The 18,205-nt window shown below is 41.9% G+C and overlaps 1 protein-coding gene and 1 long non-coding RNA gene across 8 annotated transcripts in view; one reads left to right on the forward strand and one right to left on the reverse strand.

The window, feature by feature from the left end:
- Positions 1 to 17,966, reverse strand: part of cep192 (centrosomal protein 192) — a 112,668-nt gene extending 94,702 nt beyond the window's left edge. For 5 of the 7 annotated variants that reach the window (XM_033019431.1, XM_033019433.1, XM_033019430.1 and 2 more), the window contains exons 1-6: positions 17,786 to 17,964; positions 15,961 to 16,149; positions 13,047 to 13,169; positions 11,559 to 11,701; positions 3,667 to 3,722; positions 3,033 to 3,180 (exon numbers count right to left, since the gene is read on the reverse strand). In XM_033019431.1, coding sequence (XP_032875322.1) covers positions 3,033 to 3,180; positions 3,667 to 3,722; positions 11,559 to 11,701; positions 13,047 to 13,169; positions 15,961 to 16,124 — 634 coding nt within the window. In that variant the 5' untranslated portion in view covers positions 16,125 to 16,149; positions 17,786 to 17,964. Of the gene's footprint in view, positions 1 to 3,032; positions 3,181 to 3,666; positions 3,723 to 11,558; positions 11,702 to 13,046; positions 13,170 to 15,960; positions 16,150 to 17,785 lie in introns of all 7 variants that reach the window. The other 2 variants (XR_004411717.1, XM_033019432.1) reach the window with 2 other exon arrangements.
- On the forward strand, positions 817 to 7,273 carry LOC116972093. Its single transcript, XR_004411719.1, has 3 exons — positions 817 to 850; positions 6,316 to 6,320; positions 7,166 to 7,273. It is a non-coding gene; the product is annotated as an uncharacterized LOC116972093 (long non-coding RNA).
- Positions 17,967 to 18,205: the final 239 nt, after the last annotated feature.

Genomic DNA, 18,205 nt, shown 5'->3' on the forward strand with positions numbered 1-18,205 from the left:
TAATATGGAGTATCAGTACTGTAGTTATTTAATGAGCAACATTCACAACTATACGTTGGATTTATCCAGGTTTTACTTCTACAGTCAGTCATATACATCACTAATTTAGTCAGGAGATATTTCAGTTGAAATTTTAACATTAGTTCTGAAGTGGGAATGATGGAAAAAGTGTTTTTATCAACAATTTTTTTTTTAAATGGTGCTTACAAACTGGGTATCTTCATTGCCACATACATCTAATCTGAATGTCCGGTAATGTGGCGTCTTGACACCTTTAAATATATTACGAAACATTTGCTGCATTTATGTCCTTTGGCCATCTCTTGTTAGTTAATGTAATGTTTAACCTGTCAGATGGGTATAGTCAGTTTTAACAGCTATTATCATAAAATGCCTTTAGAAAATTCCTTGCAACCTGTATATTTTGTTGTGGATAAATTATGTGGGAAGTGAGAGTGTTTCTGTACCAATTACAACCCATGCTATGGCCATGTCATGATAATTTTCGGTCCTTCACAGAAAACATGCTTGCATCAATCTGTAGTGTGCATGGTTAAGCATATATGTTATCAAGGTCCAGGATTTATTGACACAGGTTGATCATACGCTGAATAATCCAACCACATTTTTGTTTGGAAGTGGAAAGAAATAATAAAAATTGCATTAATTGCAATGTGTAAAAAGAGTTGAGATACCGTATTATAATTTTGCTGCATATCATTGTGGTATATATATCATGTCTTGATTGGTGAATATGTTAGTTTGTGACTTTATTTGAAGCAGCAATAATAGGTGAATGCTTCATTGAGCATAATTCCGACTGGTAACTACGCACTTTGTCCGAGCACATGTCATGCAAGCCATCTTAAATGACCACCTAAAATGTCATTTGGCAACCTAAAAAGCTGCCAATGTTGCCCGGCTGGCAACAGGGAAAAAAAGTTAAGCGAGAGCCCTGCATTAGAAGCATTGAACAATTATACCATTGAGCAACATTTAATATAGAACTAGGCTAAGTGGGACCCGTTGGGTCCCACGTTCACACGGGAGGGCTGGTCCCCCGACGCAATATTCCACCTCTCCACCAATTCCAATATTGGTGGCCAGTGGGGGGGCTTTCTGGAGTGCTGGTATAGGTTCTTGGGGTGGCAGCTCAGTCCCTCAAGCCTGATCTGCTGGCAGCTCACTCACGGCTGGTGGGCTGGCTGTTGACTCATGACTATTCCTTGAAATTCCATTTCAAGTAGGGTGCAAGGCCACCAAATTCAAATCCATGTTCCTACCATTTCAAGCAGGGTGCAAGGCCACCAAATTCAAGTGCAGTTTCTTACCACTATGAGCAGGGTGCAAGGCCACCAAATTCAAGTGTAGTTTCCAACCACTTCAAGCAGGGTGCAAGGCCACTGAATTCAAGTGCAGTTTCATACCACTTCAAGCTGGATCCAAGGCCACCAAATTCAAGTGCAGTTTCATACCACTTTCAGTAGGGTGCAAGGCCACCAAATTCAGTGCAGTTTCATACCACTTCAAGCAGGATGCAAGGCCACCAAATTCAAATGCAGCTTCATACCATTTCATGCTGGGTGAAACCACCATAAAACCACACAAACACCAAACTCACAGTTCAGTAGACATTCAATGTGTTCAGTTGATTCACAGATCAGCCAGTCATGACCTCTCCCTCCCCCATTATGCAGAGACCGAGCCACACCCACATTTCCGGGTTTTATAACCCCTCCCCCTCCAACCGAAAAAGGTGTGGCTTTCAGGGCATGATTGACAGGAGAGAGATTCTCAACATTTTTTAAACACTAATAACACTTTTATTTTTCATTGATGAGAAGAATTCTCTGCACCTGCTCAGCGGAGGGGGGACTGAGTAAGATGGCCAAAAATCACAGCCGTTTTATCTAAAATGAATATATAGAGCAAACAGGAAGTGCATTTGCAGTAGTGCCTTTTAACTTCAAGCCAAAGCACCCAAGCTGCCATTTGCAGTAAGTAGTGCCTTTCAACTTCAAGCCAAAGCACACGCCACCATTTGCAGTGAGTAGTGCCTTTCAACTTCAAGTCAAAGCACCCAAGCCACCATTTGCAGTAAGTAGTGCCTTTCAACTTCAAGCCAAAACACCCAAACAACCATTTGCAGGCAGTGCCTTTTTACTTCAAACAAACCATATTTTCATTTTCAAACCACATTAAGGGTACTCACAGTTGTGTAGACATTTGTTCAGTGTTATTCAGAGCTCAGAGAGACGTGACTTGGCTTCATCCATCTTGCAGAGAGTGAGTGAGGCACACCACTTCCTGGTTTTATAGTCCCTCCCCCTCCCTCCAGGAGGGGCAGCAGAGAGAATGGTGAACTTTTTGTAAACATTAATATCTCTCTGATTTGTCATCGATAGGAAAAATCCTCCGTAAGGCGGAGTGGGGCTCTGAGTGAGGTGGCCAAAAATGACGGCCGTAGGTGGCGGCGTTCTGTCGGAAATCGCAGCACAGTGGGCCAAAAGCGGTCAAGATCAGAGATTTAGTAATATAGATAACGTTTATTGTCATTTGAACCGAAGTTCAAACAAAATTCAAATAACAATGTGAACTCGGTGCATTGGGGTATTAAGAGTGCAACAACTAATAATCCACAAAATCTATCAGAGCATCATCTTCAATGTCAAAGGGGGCTAGATTAGAATTTTGCAGTAATTTGAAAGTTCTTTCAAAAATATTCTAAACACTACGTATGAAAATGGGCATTTTTTAACTGAATTATGACACTCAGTCAGCATTTAAAAGTCAGTGCTGCAATGAAGGTACAACCACACATATTTTCTTTGTAACCACAACCATAATCTCTTCTGTGACCATGTATAAAAATGTTTTTTACTGAACTAAGATACTAAGCCATTTTTTAAAATCAGTGCTGCAATTAAACCACAATCACCTTATTTTTAAAGTGATTTACGTATATTACATTTCACGTTTTTACGGCTTAATTATAAAAAGGGGAAGCAAGGCGACTTGTTTGTGCACTATACCTGTGGACAGCTCTTCTAAACTTGCCAGTGATAGGAGCTTTTCATCTTCTAACAAACTAGCTAGGCTGCCACTGCGTCGCTCCGTGCCAAGTGCCACACCTGTTCGTCTTGAGGCAGGACAATTCACAGATTTCCTCATGGTAGCAACCTAGTGAGTGTGGAACAGACCATTAGATATTCAAATTTAGAGTAAAACTTCTGATAATCTGGTACCCTTTAGTTTTGAGGTGCCAGAATAGCAGATGTTTCAGATTACTGGATGTTACATCCATTAATACCACAATTTCGTTTTGTTTCACTTTTATTTTGACACAATAAAATTTTCAGTGAACTCAGTGAGATCAAAGAGAGCACGTGTTATTCAGGCTCTCTGGACCTCTACCACAGCACAAACATTGGCTTAGTTATCCCAATCCCTCACTTTGCCCTGCAACTGAAAAGCTGTTCTTGCAGACTGTACTCAGTGGATGCAAGGACATTATCATGAAACGAATTCTACTACTTTCTCTCGCTCTCACTCCACAGATGATGCCTAATTTGCTAAATATATCCATTTATTTTAAATTACCAGGACTTGGATTTAAAGTAGACAATGCTACATTTCCTGAAAAATTATGGCATTTTCTGTAATTACCTCATTTTTCTTTTTGCTGGTCTGATCAGTCAAAGTATTTGACCCAGAAGAAATCTCTGCAAAAAGCAAGCAGTTCATGTTAATCATCAACATTTTATCCAATTTTCAAACATGTCAAGTTACTCTCAGAATGAAGTTGCAGTGTGACAAGTCCAGAGGTTATTGGCTATTTTTAAGGAAGGTGGTAGTTGACAACTTTCTTTAAGTGCTGCAGCTTGAGTGGTGAAGGTGCACCACGATGCTATAAACATGGAGGCAATTTGATGCACTTAGTGGTTTGGTGAATCGCTGAGACAGCCATATTGGGGAGATCTGAAATCACACAGGACAACATCATTCGTAGACTTAAGGGCCTGTCCCACTTGGCTGTCATTCGCGCGCCATTTACGCAGCCTGCTAGCGCATGGAGTTTAGGAGTGTGGAGTGGTGTGGACTTCGCCCTCAACAAAACTTCGCGCGCCACCGGCCTGTCGCGTAACTGACGGCCAAAGTCGGACAGGCCCAAGACCTTGGCGCGGCGCAACGTCTCACCTCCAACAGCAGCAGAAGCAGGCAAACGATCGCCAAGCTTGGCTTGGGGCTCATGGCCGTTGCGGATCCGGATCCACCCCCACTCCAGGGCTCGAAATTAACGGTTGCCCGGGTGCCAATGACCACCCAAAGTGCCACCAGGCAACCTAAACGCCGAGTGATTTTGCCCGGCTTGGCACGCAGATACTGTTTTATACTGAAGATAGACACAAGAAACTGGAGTAACTCTGCGGGTCAGGCAGCATCTCTGGAGAAAAGGAAAGTGACGTTTCGTGTCAGCGGCTGCTGTATTGCGGGACAAAGATACTAGGTGCGTGGTGACGAAGGGTCGGAGCGAATGATGGGCCCCGAACAGCGGCAGCAGTGGCCCCGAACAGCGGCTCCATCTCCTCCTCCCGCACCCCACCCGCCGTGATAGCGGCCGCTGCATGCCACTCTGCCAACGGTGCTTTAAAAAAACAAAACACTCCCGCACGCCGAGAGGAGGGAGGGAGGGAGGGGGAGGCCTCCTTCCGCCGTCTGAAGCAGCTGCACCAAAGATCCTATAGCTATAGGATCTTTGAGCTGCACCACTCGGTCCCGCACATTGCTGTTGGCTGGCGGAGGAGGCGAGAGCGGTGGCGAGGAGATCCCAACCGCCTCCCCCTTTGGAGGCGGCACTTGGCGGTGGACAGGGACGGCCAAGGCAGCGGGGCGATGTTGTCCGAGGAGCGCCGACCTTCCTTCCTCCCCCCCCCCTCTCTCTATCGTACTCCCCCATCCACCCCCCTTATCCTGAGACCCCTCCTCTCCATCCCGCACTGATCCCCATTCCCGCCTCTATTCAATCCTCACTGATATACCCTGTGCTCCCCTCCCCATCTACCCCCCCCCCCATATATTCATCCTGCACTGATCTCCCTATCCACCTCGCATTGATTCTCCTGCCACCCCCCCAATTCATCCTGTACTGACCCCCCTTCCCATCCATCCTGCACTGCCCCCCCATTCATCCTGCATTTATCCCCCCCCATTCATCCCGTACTGACCCACCTTCCATTTACCCTGCACCGATCCCCCCCCCCCCCCCATCCATCCAGTAGTGATCTCCCCAATCATCTTTTACTGATCCCTCCATTCATCCTGTACTGATCCCCTCATTCATCCTGTACTGATCCCCCATTCATCCTATACTGATCCACCCATTCATCCTATACTGATCCACCCATTCATCCTATACTGATCCCCTCATTCATCCTATACTGATCCCCCATTCATCTTTTACTGATCCCCATTCATCTTTTACTGAACCCCCCATTCATGCTGTACTGATCCTCCCCCCCCCCATTCATCCTGCACAGACCCTCCGATCCACACTGTACTGACCACCTCCATTCATCCTGTACTGAACTTCCCATTCATCCTGCACTGATACCACCCCCATCCATCCTGTACTGATCCCCCCATTCAAGAAGAATTGTGGGAACAGTCTGAAGAAGGGTCTCGACCCGAAACTATGCCTATTTCCTTCGCTCCATAGATGTTGCCTCACCCGCTGAGTTTCTCCAGCACTTTTGTCTACCCCCATTCATCCTGTACTGGTTCCCCATTCATCCTGCACAGACCCTCCGATCCACACTGTACTGACCCCCCCCATTCATCCTGCACCAATCCCCCCCCCCATTCATCCTGCACTAACCCCCCTCCCCATTCATCCTGTACTGATACCCCCCATTCAACACCACTGACATCCCCCGTGCTCTCCCCTCACAATTTTACATACTCCAACCAACACGTACTAATTCACCTGCCTCAATCCATCCATTCCGCACCGACTGACTTCTAAACCCCCTCTCCCCCCACCATCTATCCACCCCGCACTGATTCACACACCCCCCCCCCCGACCCTATTGTGCTGGAAATGTCTTCCGAGCGAACATTGACTATATTTGATAATGGAATGCAATCAAATGTGTTTTAATTCCCAATGTTATTATTTGTTTTAGTCCATAAAGATGGATTCATTAAATTGTGAACACGTGAAACATTAAAACCGCAGTGTTCTATTGTTACTGCTACCGTTGACACGTTATTACAGAATTCATTTTAACTCTGCAAATCAATGCTCTTAATATGAAGTATCAGTATTGTAGTTATTTAATCAGAAACATTCACAACTATACGTTGGATTTATCCAGGTTTTACTTCTACAGTCGGTCATATACATCACAAATTTAATCAGGAGATATTTCGGTTGAAATTTTAACGTTAATTCTGAAATGGAAATGATGGAAAAGCGTTTATCCATTATTTTTTTTAAATCTGGTGCGTACAAACTGGATATCTTCATTGCTGTTCACAACACGTACATCTAATCTGAATGTCCGGTAATGTGGCGTTTTGACACCATTAAACATATTACCAAAAGAACATTTGCTGCAGTTATGTCCTTTGGTCATCTCTTGTCAGTTAATGTAATGTTTAACCTGTCAGATGGGTATAGTCGGTTTTAACAGCTATTATCATAAAATGCCTTTAGAAATTTCCTTGCAACCTGTATATTTTGTTATGGATAAATTATGTGGGAAGCGAGAGTGTTTCTGTACCAATAGCAATAACGACCTATGCTATGGCCATGTCATGGTAATTTTCGGTCCTTCACAGAAAAGATGCTTGCATCAATCTGTAGTGTGCATGGTTAAGCATATATGTTACCATGGTCCAGGATTTATTGACACAGGTTAATCACACGCTGAATAATCCAACCACATTTTTGTTTGGAAGTGGAAAGTACTAATAGAAATTGCATTAATTGCAATGTGTAAAAAGAGTTGAGATACTGTATTACAATTTAGCTGTTTGTCATTGTGGTATACATATCATGTCTTGATTGGTGAATGTTTAGTTTGTGACTTTATTTGAAGCAGAAATAATATGTGAATGCTTCATTGAGCATAATTCCGACTGGTAACTACGCACTTTGTCCGAGCACGTGTCATGCAAGCCATCTTAAATGACCCCCTAAAATGTCATTTGACAACCTAAATAGCTGCCACTGTTGCCCGGCTGGCAACAGGGAAAAAAGGTTAAGCGAGAGCCCTGCATTAGAAGCATTGAACAATTATACGCATAATTCCGAATGGTAACTACGCACTTCGTCCGAGCACATTATCGCATGCGTCATGCAAACCGTCTTAAATGACCACCTAAACTGTCATTTGGCAACCTAAAAAGTTGCCAAAGTTGCCCGACTGGCAACAGGAAAAAAAAGTTAAGTGAGAGCCCTGCACTCCTAGAGCGAGGCCAAGACGATTCGAGATAGACACTAAATGCAGGAGCAACTCAGCGGGACCAGCAGCATCTCTGGAGAGAAGGAATGTGTGACGTTTCGGGTCGAGACCCTTCCTCATACTGAAGAGTCTCGACCCGAAACATCACCCATTCCTTCTCTTCAGAGATGCTGCTGGTCCCGCTGAGTTACTCTTGCATTTTGTGTCCATCTTCAAATGACGTCACCCGCTCCAGGCGGCTGTCGCGCCTCAGTCACTACCGGCCTGTCGCATAAATGACAGCCCAAGTGGGACAGGCCCTTTAGACATGGAAAATAGGTGCAGGAGTAGGCCATTCGGCCCTTCAAGCCAGCACCGCCATTCAATATGATCATGGCTGATCGTCCAAAATTAGTACCCCGTTATGGTCTTTCCTCATATCCCTCGATTCCCTTAGCCCTTAATTATCAATCAATCAATTACCTTTATCCTGTAACTGTACAATGTGAACGGCTTGATAGTAATTATGCAGTCTTTCTGCTGACTGAATAGCATGCAAAGAAAAAGCTTTTCACTGTACCTTGGTACACGTGACAATTATAAACTAAACTAGGAGGTCACAAAGGGAAAGGCCTGTTTCAGCTTATGACCAAGTGCACCCCCAGGAAAGCTGCACTAAATTAGAGGAGATCAGTAATATTCATCTTATTAATTTGGCCTGGAATGATGCAAATATTTAATAGACATTTGTGTCTTTAGGTGAAGATAAACTGATTTAATTTGAAATGTATTTGAATCAACATTAAAAAAAAGGAATTGATTTTATTATGAAGCGGTACATAATGAGTACTTAAATAATGACGAGCTTTGTGTTCTATTGCGTGGTTGTTTCATTCGAATCCTTGCTCGAGTGCAGGATTCACATAAAACAGCTTGAACTTTGCTGCAGCTAATATCTGGTTGCTAAGCAGATGTCATATTCTAAGGTACACAAAAAAGCTGGAGAAACTCAGCGGGTGCAGCAGCATCTATGGAGCGAAGGAGATAGGCAACGTTTCGGATCGAAACCCTTCTTCAGACTGGCAGCTTGAGAGAATACTCTGTCAGTCGTACCACCTGCACCTACACAAAGTGCCAAATGGCAATTGCTAAACATCCACATGGCGTAAGCTAATCTTTGACATAAAAATATGTACATTGCATTTATTTACACTGACAAGGCAACCTTCAAATGATGAAAATATGTAAGGAACACCAGCCGAGGTATTTAACTCACGGAATAGCTCAACATCAAACAAGCAATTTCAGAAATAAACACGTTTTTTAAAATAGTCAATTTTGGTATTTTAAAATATTCTTTGATACCCACATAAATCTACATTGGAGGTTTCTCCTGAGATGGCAACTTTGCCTGGGTCAGTTGCAATTAGAATGCATTTTGTGGATAAGGAAACAAGGAACTGCAGGTACTGGTTTACAAAAAAATGAGCATGCTGAAGTAACACAGTGGGCCAGGCTGCGTATTGTGGATGCTGTTTAGTGAAAGCTAGGCTAATATGTATGAGAACTTGTGAGCAAAATTGCTGCAAAGTATTTGCATAACAGGTCATGCAATCGATAGACAGATGGTTCGACAAAAGCCAGAGATGACAAGACAGAAGGTGTGAGACAAAAGGCTTGAAGAGTTGCCAATTGTGAAGCTGGAGGAATGAATGCCAGGGGAAGGGAGAAATAGGTGCCAGTCCAGGTGGGCCAGAGGAGATAGGGTGGTTTGGGCATTTGGTTACCTAAAATTGGAGAATTAAATGTTCACGCTGTGGTTCATGCTACCCAAACAGAATGCGAGGTGTGCAGGAAAGAGCTGCAGATGTTGGTTCAAATCGACACAAAATGCTGGAGTAACTCAGCGGGACAAGCAGCATCCCTGGAGAGAAGGACTAGGTGACTTCCCAGGTCGAGAAGAAGAGTCTCGACCCGAAACGTCACCCATTCCTCCTCTCCAGAGATGCTGCCCGTCCCGCCGAGCCACTCCAGCACCATGTGTCTATCTTCGGAATACAAGGTGTTGTTTGTGCAGTGTGCGTGTGGCCTCACGCTGGCAATGGAGGAGGCCCAGGACAGAAAGGTAAATGGGAATGAGAAGACGAGTTAAAATGGTTAGCAACTGGGAGATCCAGTAGCCCCAGGTAGATCAAACGCATGTTCAGCATAACGGTCGCGGCCACGTCAGGATCCTCCTATATCTCCTGATCCTTCCTCTAGCTTCATAATTCACAACTCTTCAATACCTCTTTCTCACACTTTGTCGTCTCAATCTCTGGCCTTTTCCCCCCCCTCCCTGCCCCGACCTCATCTGTATACACCTATTACTTAAGATCGATAAAAAAGTGCTGGAGTACCTGAGCGGGTAAGGCAACATTTCTGGAGAAAAAGGATGGGTGACATTTTGGGTCGGGACCCTTCACACTCAATAAGGATGGGTAACCAACCCAAAGCATCACCCATCCTTTTTCCCCAAGGAATGCTGCCCGACCTGCAGAGTTTCTCCAGCCCTTCATGTCTAGCTTTGATATAAATCAGCATTTACTGTTCTTTGTTTCCGTGTATTACTTGCAAGGCTTTGTCCTGCCCCTCTTTCTGTAAATTTGTGTACTATATTTCTTCAATCGATATTACTTTTATTACCAAATTAGAACCGAATTAAAACATTTCCAAACCATGATGGATGGACTTATTTTCTAGGTCAGTGAAAGCCTTCGGATTATTGTCCACTTATATTTGACTATAAGAGTGGACAAATAATCCAAAGGTAGACACAAAAAGCTGGAGTAACTCAGCGGAACAGGCAGCAGCTCTCGAGAGAAGAAATGGGTGACGTTTGAGGTCGAGACCCTTCTTCAGCCTCCAGAGATGCTGCCTGTCCTGCTGAGTTATTTCCGCTTTTTGTGTCTACCTTTGGATTATTTGTCCACTCTTATAGCCATTGCCATGTGGTATCTTAATGACCTGATTTTGAAACAATTCAATCACTCAGTAGTAAAACGCAGACATGAGGAACCGCAGATGCAGGAATCTTGAGCAAAACAAAGTGCTGGAGGGAATGGATGACATTTTGGACTGGGACCCTTTTTCAGATTCATTGTAGTGGGGTGGGGGAGAAGAGAAAGCTGGAAAAGGGTTACGGGAGTGTGACAAAGTCTAGCAAGTGATATGAATCGACAGTGCAGTCAAATGTTGAGGAAATACACATGGCTGCAGTAGCAAATCTGGGTCAGAACATGGTCAAATAGCAGGAATCATAGATGGGTGAGTAGCGAGAGGGGACCACAAAAGGAATGTCTATCCATTCCCTCCACTAATGCTGGCTGATTTCCAACACTGTATTGCGCTCAGTAACTCTATACTAAGTGCACCAGATGTTGGTGGATTATAAAATTTCAAGCTGGACCTTAGTCTGCCTTTCGATGTTGGCAGCGTAAAGAACACTAATGAGTCTCATCATGGGCATTAAATGGATCTAAGTGACGAGTTTAATCAAAGACTGACATTTTAATGCAAACCAAGATCAAGTTTTCAATTTCTGGTATCTGATCACTGCTGCTGCAGATTAAACAATTTACCATGGTTTAGGAGCTTTTAGAGATAACAAATGACTTACCAGGTATGGTATTGTCAGGAGCCGTCAATACATCAAATTATTAAACCCTCCAAAACAAAACATATTCTGCAGCAGGTTACTTTGCACACAATATTGTACCAGTCAAATCAGTTTACTTGATTTGAGGGATCGTTTCTGCACACATGGTATGATTTGGTTCACCAAGCTGGTGTCCGTTGTCTGTGCAAGCCAGTCTGCTTAATCTGATATTTTCTCCCAATAGCATAGACCCAATTACAATAAAAGAGCATTTTAACTTAATGTCCATTTGCAAGTATGTATTGAAATAATTTGTTATTGTTATATTTTCCCTTATAATTCAAATTTAATTTTGGTTACCATGGCAATTTCAATTAACTTTGTTGAATGAATTAGTTGTAAAGTTTATTTATTATACTCAAGGAATAAAACAAGTCTAGTTTAAAGAGCATGTATTTCCAGCGACCCCAACATACCATCAAGACTTTCAATAGCTATCCTGGATTTGGCACTACGACTGTGGTGGAACTGGCTTGATAACCCATGTTGTGCATTTCCTTCTGATGCAGAAGAATCAAGTTCATCCATGCGAGCACCAATGAAATCATCGAAGGTTTCTCTACCAAGAAACAAATGAATGAAATTACATAACAATATTTTAAACAAGTTCTTTATTTATTTGGTAATATGAGGATATAAGCCACCATCAATTTAATAACAATTTATCCTTAATACTACCAACATTTTTTTTTAAAGGTTTGTCCAAAATGTAATCCTTGCCTCAATCTAGGCCAATGCAGCAGCTAAACACTCAAAATAATAAATATCAATAATTTTAATCAAATCAGAATACACAACCTACAGGATATTTCCGAAAGATCCTACAGCAAAATGCATCAGGTTTGCAATTGCACTTAATTTCGCAATTGAGATGACCAAATTACTCCAAAGCATTCCAACTACTTTGCACCCCAGCGGTATGAATATTGACCTCCAATTTTAGATAGTCCTTGCTTTCGCCCACCTTCCCCTCCCCAGCTCTCCCACAAGCCTACTTTCTCAGCATCTTCCTTTCTTTTTCCCGACCCCCCCCCTCCCTCCTCCACGACAATCTGAAGAAGGGTCTCGACCCGAAACGTCGCCTATTCCTTCTCTCCATAGATGCCGCCTCATCCGCTGAGTTTCTCCAGCATTTTTGTCTACCTTCGATTTTACCAGCATCTGCAGTTCTTTCTTAAACTTTAATGAAATATATTGTTTTGGTAACTGTAATATACAGGATAATTGTTTCTGCATTTGAGTGACAGTTGAGACAATCAATGGACATCCATGATTTGACTCTGGGCAAATTGACAATTAAATTGACAAGCAGGATGTTTTATTTTAAAGTTTTGTGTTCTACAAAGACAGTCATTCTATTTTGGTAGACTTTGTTTCAAGAATATGCTTGCGTCTTTTGTTAGATGCACCACAACGTCTTCAAATACATTTAGAAATACCTCTGCATATATATATTTTTTAAATCAGGACTATATATAGAAGCTGATGGAGTGGAGAAAATCAATGTGGATACATGTCTGAGAGCAGAAAACAGAGAGCTAAAACACAGTAAACACATGAGATATGAGGGAAGTGATGTGACCCAAGTGTTTATATAATCCAAATTGCACTGAACTTGGTTGCGAGAAATCATAACACAAGTTCATAGATAACGCAAAACGTTCAATTATAATTACAACGAGAAAGATATCAGACCGCACCTGGCAGACAGATTGATGAAATGCGCAGAAAGATGTATGCAAATTTAATGTAGAAAATGATTGTTAATGTTGTCATAAGCTTACGTTTTTCATTTTCCATGAGAGTTTTTCCTTAGGTTAATATGTTCTCAATGCAAATGCTAAGGCTTGTCAGCTTTATCTGATGACAGTACATATCAAGTCTAGTATCAACTGAATACTTACAAATCATCTTTAAAACTAAGGACAAATCTTTTACAGGTTTCAGAATTTGAAACACGACGTTGATGTGCTTCCATGACAGAAAGCCTTCCTTCTTCCAAGTATGAAGTTTGTGTATCTGGAATTCTGCAAGAAAAATATCAATTCATATGTAAATTGCATAATCATCTATGTTTGCTGAGGAAACAATAATGCTGTTATTTCAATGGCCTGATACTTTTTGAACTTGTCTCCCAAAGATTGTAGACTTAACTAATGTGTCCATAAGTCATAGGAACAGAATTAGGTCATTCGACCCAATGAGTCTAGTTCACCATTCAATCATGGATGATCTATCTTTCCCTCTCAACCCCATTCCTCAGCCTTCTCCCCATAACCTTTGACATCTTTACCAAACAAGAACTTGCCAACCCCCACTTTAGAAATACCCAATAATTCATATGTGAAAAGATGAGTTTCCTCGACAATAGCAGCTCTGTAAGGCAGGTGAGCATGCCAGTTGCAATCAGGTTACATGGTAGTGCCCTGAAGATGCCCTATCAAAAACAAACAGCTGCAAAAACAGACAGTCCGCAAATACATTCCCAGCATTGCCATCTACTGAACTTGTTCTTCTTCCACCACCAATTCTTCTTAAATGTACGTCATCCCATAGCTTAAAAGTTCCAAGCAAAAGATGTGGAATTGCTGACCTTCATGACAGAGCAAAATGGGAACATCTTTTTCAGTCAGATTCCTCACTAAGTTCATGTTCTGCTATTGGGACTTTACACAAGGTTCAGTGGCACAGCGCAGGATGTCTAAAACTACAGGGCACAATTTTAAGGTATGGAGGGAGATTTTAAAAAGATACATAGCTGTTATCTGGAATGAGTTGCATGAGATGGTAGAAGCAGGAACAATAACATCATTTCAGAGGTATCTTTACTCACACTTGAATGAGCAAGTTAAAGAGGGATGTGAAATTAAAGCAGGCTAGTAAGACGAGTACAGTTTGGAATTGGCCAGCATTGACACGGTGGATCAAAGAGCCTGTTTCTATGCTGTATGACTTGCAAGAGAAGCAGATAGGGCAGGATTTTTTTTTCTCTCACATAGGAAGGGCATCAAAATAGAGACCAAAGGTTTAAGGTGAGAGAAATGAGTTTTACAGGGGATTTGAGGGGGACATTTTCCTTGCCCCAAAACAATTGGATGCTATCTAAAACTTACTGCCAAAGTGGTGGTAGAGTCAGATGCAATCACTATAATGTAAACTTTCATACCAGATATTTAAATAGGTAAGGCAGAGAAGGATGAAGATCAAATGGGATTAGTGTAAATGAGTATAGAGATGAGACATGGTGGGTCAAAGCACCTCTTTCAGTGCTGCAGAACTCCGACTCTGGATATAGGGTGATTTCACGAAAGGTCACTGGAGCGTAGATCCTCACCCACGTGACCGCAAAATTTAACTGGGGTACAAGCGTCACTTCCAGTACATGTCAGTGATGCTGAAAACACGCACTTTCACGCCCGTTAAAAACCGCGAAAACGGCCAGTTTGAGCTGTAAATTACTGTGCCAGTCGGGGTGACCGTGAGGCACAGCTACCTAACTTTACAGTCCAGAAGAAACATAAAAACTAAGGTAAATTCAAGAGGGAGCTGAAGCTGCAAAAACAGCAGAAGTGGTCAGCGGACATTCGCCGTGGAGATATAAAGATCGAAAATATCGGGAATTATCGCGTTTGCTCGCTGCATTTCATCAAAAGTAAGGCATTATTGACTTTTTATCTTTATTCATTTGTTATATGAAAAGTTTTAAAAGTGAAAAATCCGTCAGTAAAATTGCAAAATCGCCCATGGTTCTCAGGTGGGTTTTAACATGCAAAATGAAAACGCTTCTGAAGCTCCATTTACCATTTAAATAATCGTAAACTATCAATGCGTTTTGAAATAAATTTTACTCAGATGCAAGCTAAGGAATGGGATAATTGTCAGCTGTTAATTGGACAAAATCAGGACATTTTATTATTTGCCAAAATATATTTCTCAATGCTCACAGTGGGTGCCCAATCAGGATTGTTGACATAATTCCATGCTGCAGGCTTGTCTGTTATTAGATGATAAATAAATAAATAAGTAGTTTGGGTGATTGTGCAGGCTTTAAACAAGAAACATTGAGAAATATATTTTGGCAAATAATAAAATGTCCTGATTTTGTCCAATTAACAGCTGACAATTATCCCATTCCTTAGCTTGCATCTGAGTAAAATTTATTTCAAAACGCATTGATAGTTTACGATTATTTAAATGGTAAATGGAGCTTCAGAAGCGTTTTCATTTTGCATGTTAAAACCCACCTGAGAACCATGGGCGATTTTGCAATTTTACTGACGGATTTTTCACTTTTAAAACTTTTCATATAACAAATGAATAAAGATAAAAAGTCAATAATGCCTTACTTTTGATGAAATGTAGCGAGCAAACGGGATAATTCCCGATATTTTCGATCTTTATATCTCCACGGCAAATGTCCGCTGACCACTTCCGCTGTTTTTGCAGCTTCAGCTCCCTCTTGAATTTACCTTAGTTTTTATGTTTCTTCTGGACTGTAAAGTTAGGTAGCTGTGTCTCACCGTCACCCCGACTGGCACAGTAATTTACAGCTCAAAAACTGGCCGTTTTCGTCGTTTTTAACGGGTGTGAAAGTGCGTGTTTTCAGCATCACTAACATGTACCGGAAGTGACGCATATACCCCAGTTAAATTTTGCGGTCACGTGGGTGAGGATCTACGCTCCAGTGACCTTTCGTGAAATCACCCTATAGGGAAAAGGGAGCTTCATATGGAATTATTGGAGTTCTGTACAGACTTAATGGGCTAAATGCTTTTCCTGTTCCCATATATAAAATGTATATTTAGACAAAAACCTCACCTACTACCCATATCATATTTTTTAGCAACTGTTGAGGCAGCCACAGGAAGTCCAAAATTTGAAGTAACAGTGACATTTTCCAGCATTTCACTGCCATCGCTCCTGACAGACTGCAACAAAAAACTTGGAAACGTCTCATCTTCCAGATTCCTGACACTTTCCATTATGTTTGGGGCATTTGATTGTCACCTGAAAGCAAAGTAGAAATAAACATGCTAAATACATGCAAAACAATGTATCTTCAAGTTTCGATTACATGTGTCACTTCAGTTCAGATGTAGCCCTTCTGATCAAGTCAGAAATAACAATATAATAATAAATAAACAACATTTCAAAATAACACACGTTCTCTTTGGTAATCTTCACAATGTCCATTTCTGGAAAATGATTACAAAACAAATTTCTGTTAAAAAACCCCAATTCTATTGAGCAGGTTAGGTACTATCTTCCGAGTAAGAAATGTAACTTTTCAGGTTAATGACTGTTCTTCAGAACTGAAACAAAAACAAAACAAATTTTTGCTGCACCTCCTCACTGCCAAATCTATGGATATGGAGACCAAATCTGTACATGCTATTCCAGAAACAGCCACAATAAACACAGAAGACTCCCACATTACTACAGTTCAGGTAATAGAAATTTGCCCTTGTGGAATTCATAAATAACTACCAAAAAGTCTTGGGTACAGAATAAAAATTCACTTACAAAATTGAAGGGAAAAAAAATGTCAGGAACACAGAGGCCAATATGTTCAAAACAAATTGCTGTGGTTTTGTCAATAATATTAACATTTATTCTAAAACTTTTGAAATAGTTTTTAAACTTTTCAAATTCTCATAATAAAAACACTCAATAATACAATCAGAACTTTACACAGCTAAACAAGTTGCAATTATTTTGTGAAGGAATTACGATACGATACTTTATTCATCCCCAGAGGGAAATTGGTCAGTACATACATTGAAATAAATATGAAGTCTGAAGGATCCAACCCGAAACATAGAATTTCATGCAAGACCCATTACCTCCACAGATGCTGCCCGACTCACTGAGTCTTTTAAAATGTTTATTTATTATATCTTTTGAATGCTGTTTACAAACCTGCTTTGTTTCTGCAAGTAAGAATTTAATTGTTCCCTTTCAGTACACTCTTGACACTCCAACACTGTGTTTTGCTTGCAAGAAACGTCAAATTGAGTTGTTTGTATAAACATTAGTGAGGTACAGGTGCAGTGAAAATGTTGTTTGCAGCAACATCACAGGCACAGACAACACACAAAAAATAATTCTATAACAATTCTAGGAGTGAAAAGAGAAAGAAAGCAGAAAGTATGACATTAATGCAGAAATACACAATGAGAAAACAAGTCTATGGTAGCGCAAGAGGTGGCGTTTCGCGTTCTGTTGTCGAGCGCTTGTAATCAAATATTCGTTGTATACAAATACCTAAAAACTATCTCTATTATAACATTAATAATAAAAACAATCGCAAATTAACATCGTGCAAGAGGACCTGGCCGTTTTAATCCCTCATCTATTCTCTCTCTCCTCACATCTCTGCAGGTTTATGATTCAAATATTTATCCAGTTCCATGTAAAATGCTATTAATGAATCGCCTTCCACCAATCCTTCATTGCAACCACCAACTACACCAATTATAAAGAGGATTGCGCTTCAGCATCTAAACTTTTCCTTTCTATGTGACACACCAAAAAACTTTTCAGCAGCTGCTTGAGGGGCATAAACGCAAACTTCCCGCGATAAAACAAAGTCTGGACAGGTTACGGATTAAAGATCGTTGTTTTTAAACTTGAAACGACGTACATGTGATCAGTAACGGCGGGTGGTGGGAGGTTAAGCGGAGCGCCGGCACGACGGGCGAGTCCTGGCGGAGTCGGTGTAGGCCTAGGCCGAGCGCTGAGGGAGCTGCTAGCGGGAGAATCAACTGCAACAGTAGACAGGCGGGCGGGCGCGAACCACAACTGGTGTGCGGGCGGGCACGCACCACAAAGATTAAAGGGGTGCGCTTCCGGCTCGCGCATGCGCAGCACTGCTCATCTCAAAAGAAAACGGTCGCCTGAAGCGCGGGCTGCCGTTGGCGTGGCGTTACGTCACCGCGTCCAAGGGCGTCCCATGGGTTGGTGGGGGGCGCGCCCGCGCGAGAGCGAGCACGTCCTCGTCGTCCCACTCAAAGATACTATTCGGCAAAGATAGTATCTTTGCTATTCAGACATCAGTCTGAAG

This window comes from Amblyraja radiata, chromosome 4 (genome assembly GCF_010909765.2).
Source record: "Amblyraja radiata isolate CabotCenter1 chromosome 4, sAmbRad1.1.pri, whole genome shotgun sequence".
NCBI classification, from domain to species: Eukaryota; Metazoa; Chordata; class Chondrichthyes; order Rajiformes; family Rajidae; genus Amblyraja; species Amblyraja radiata.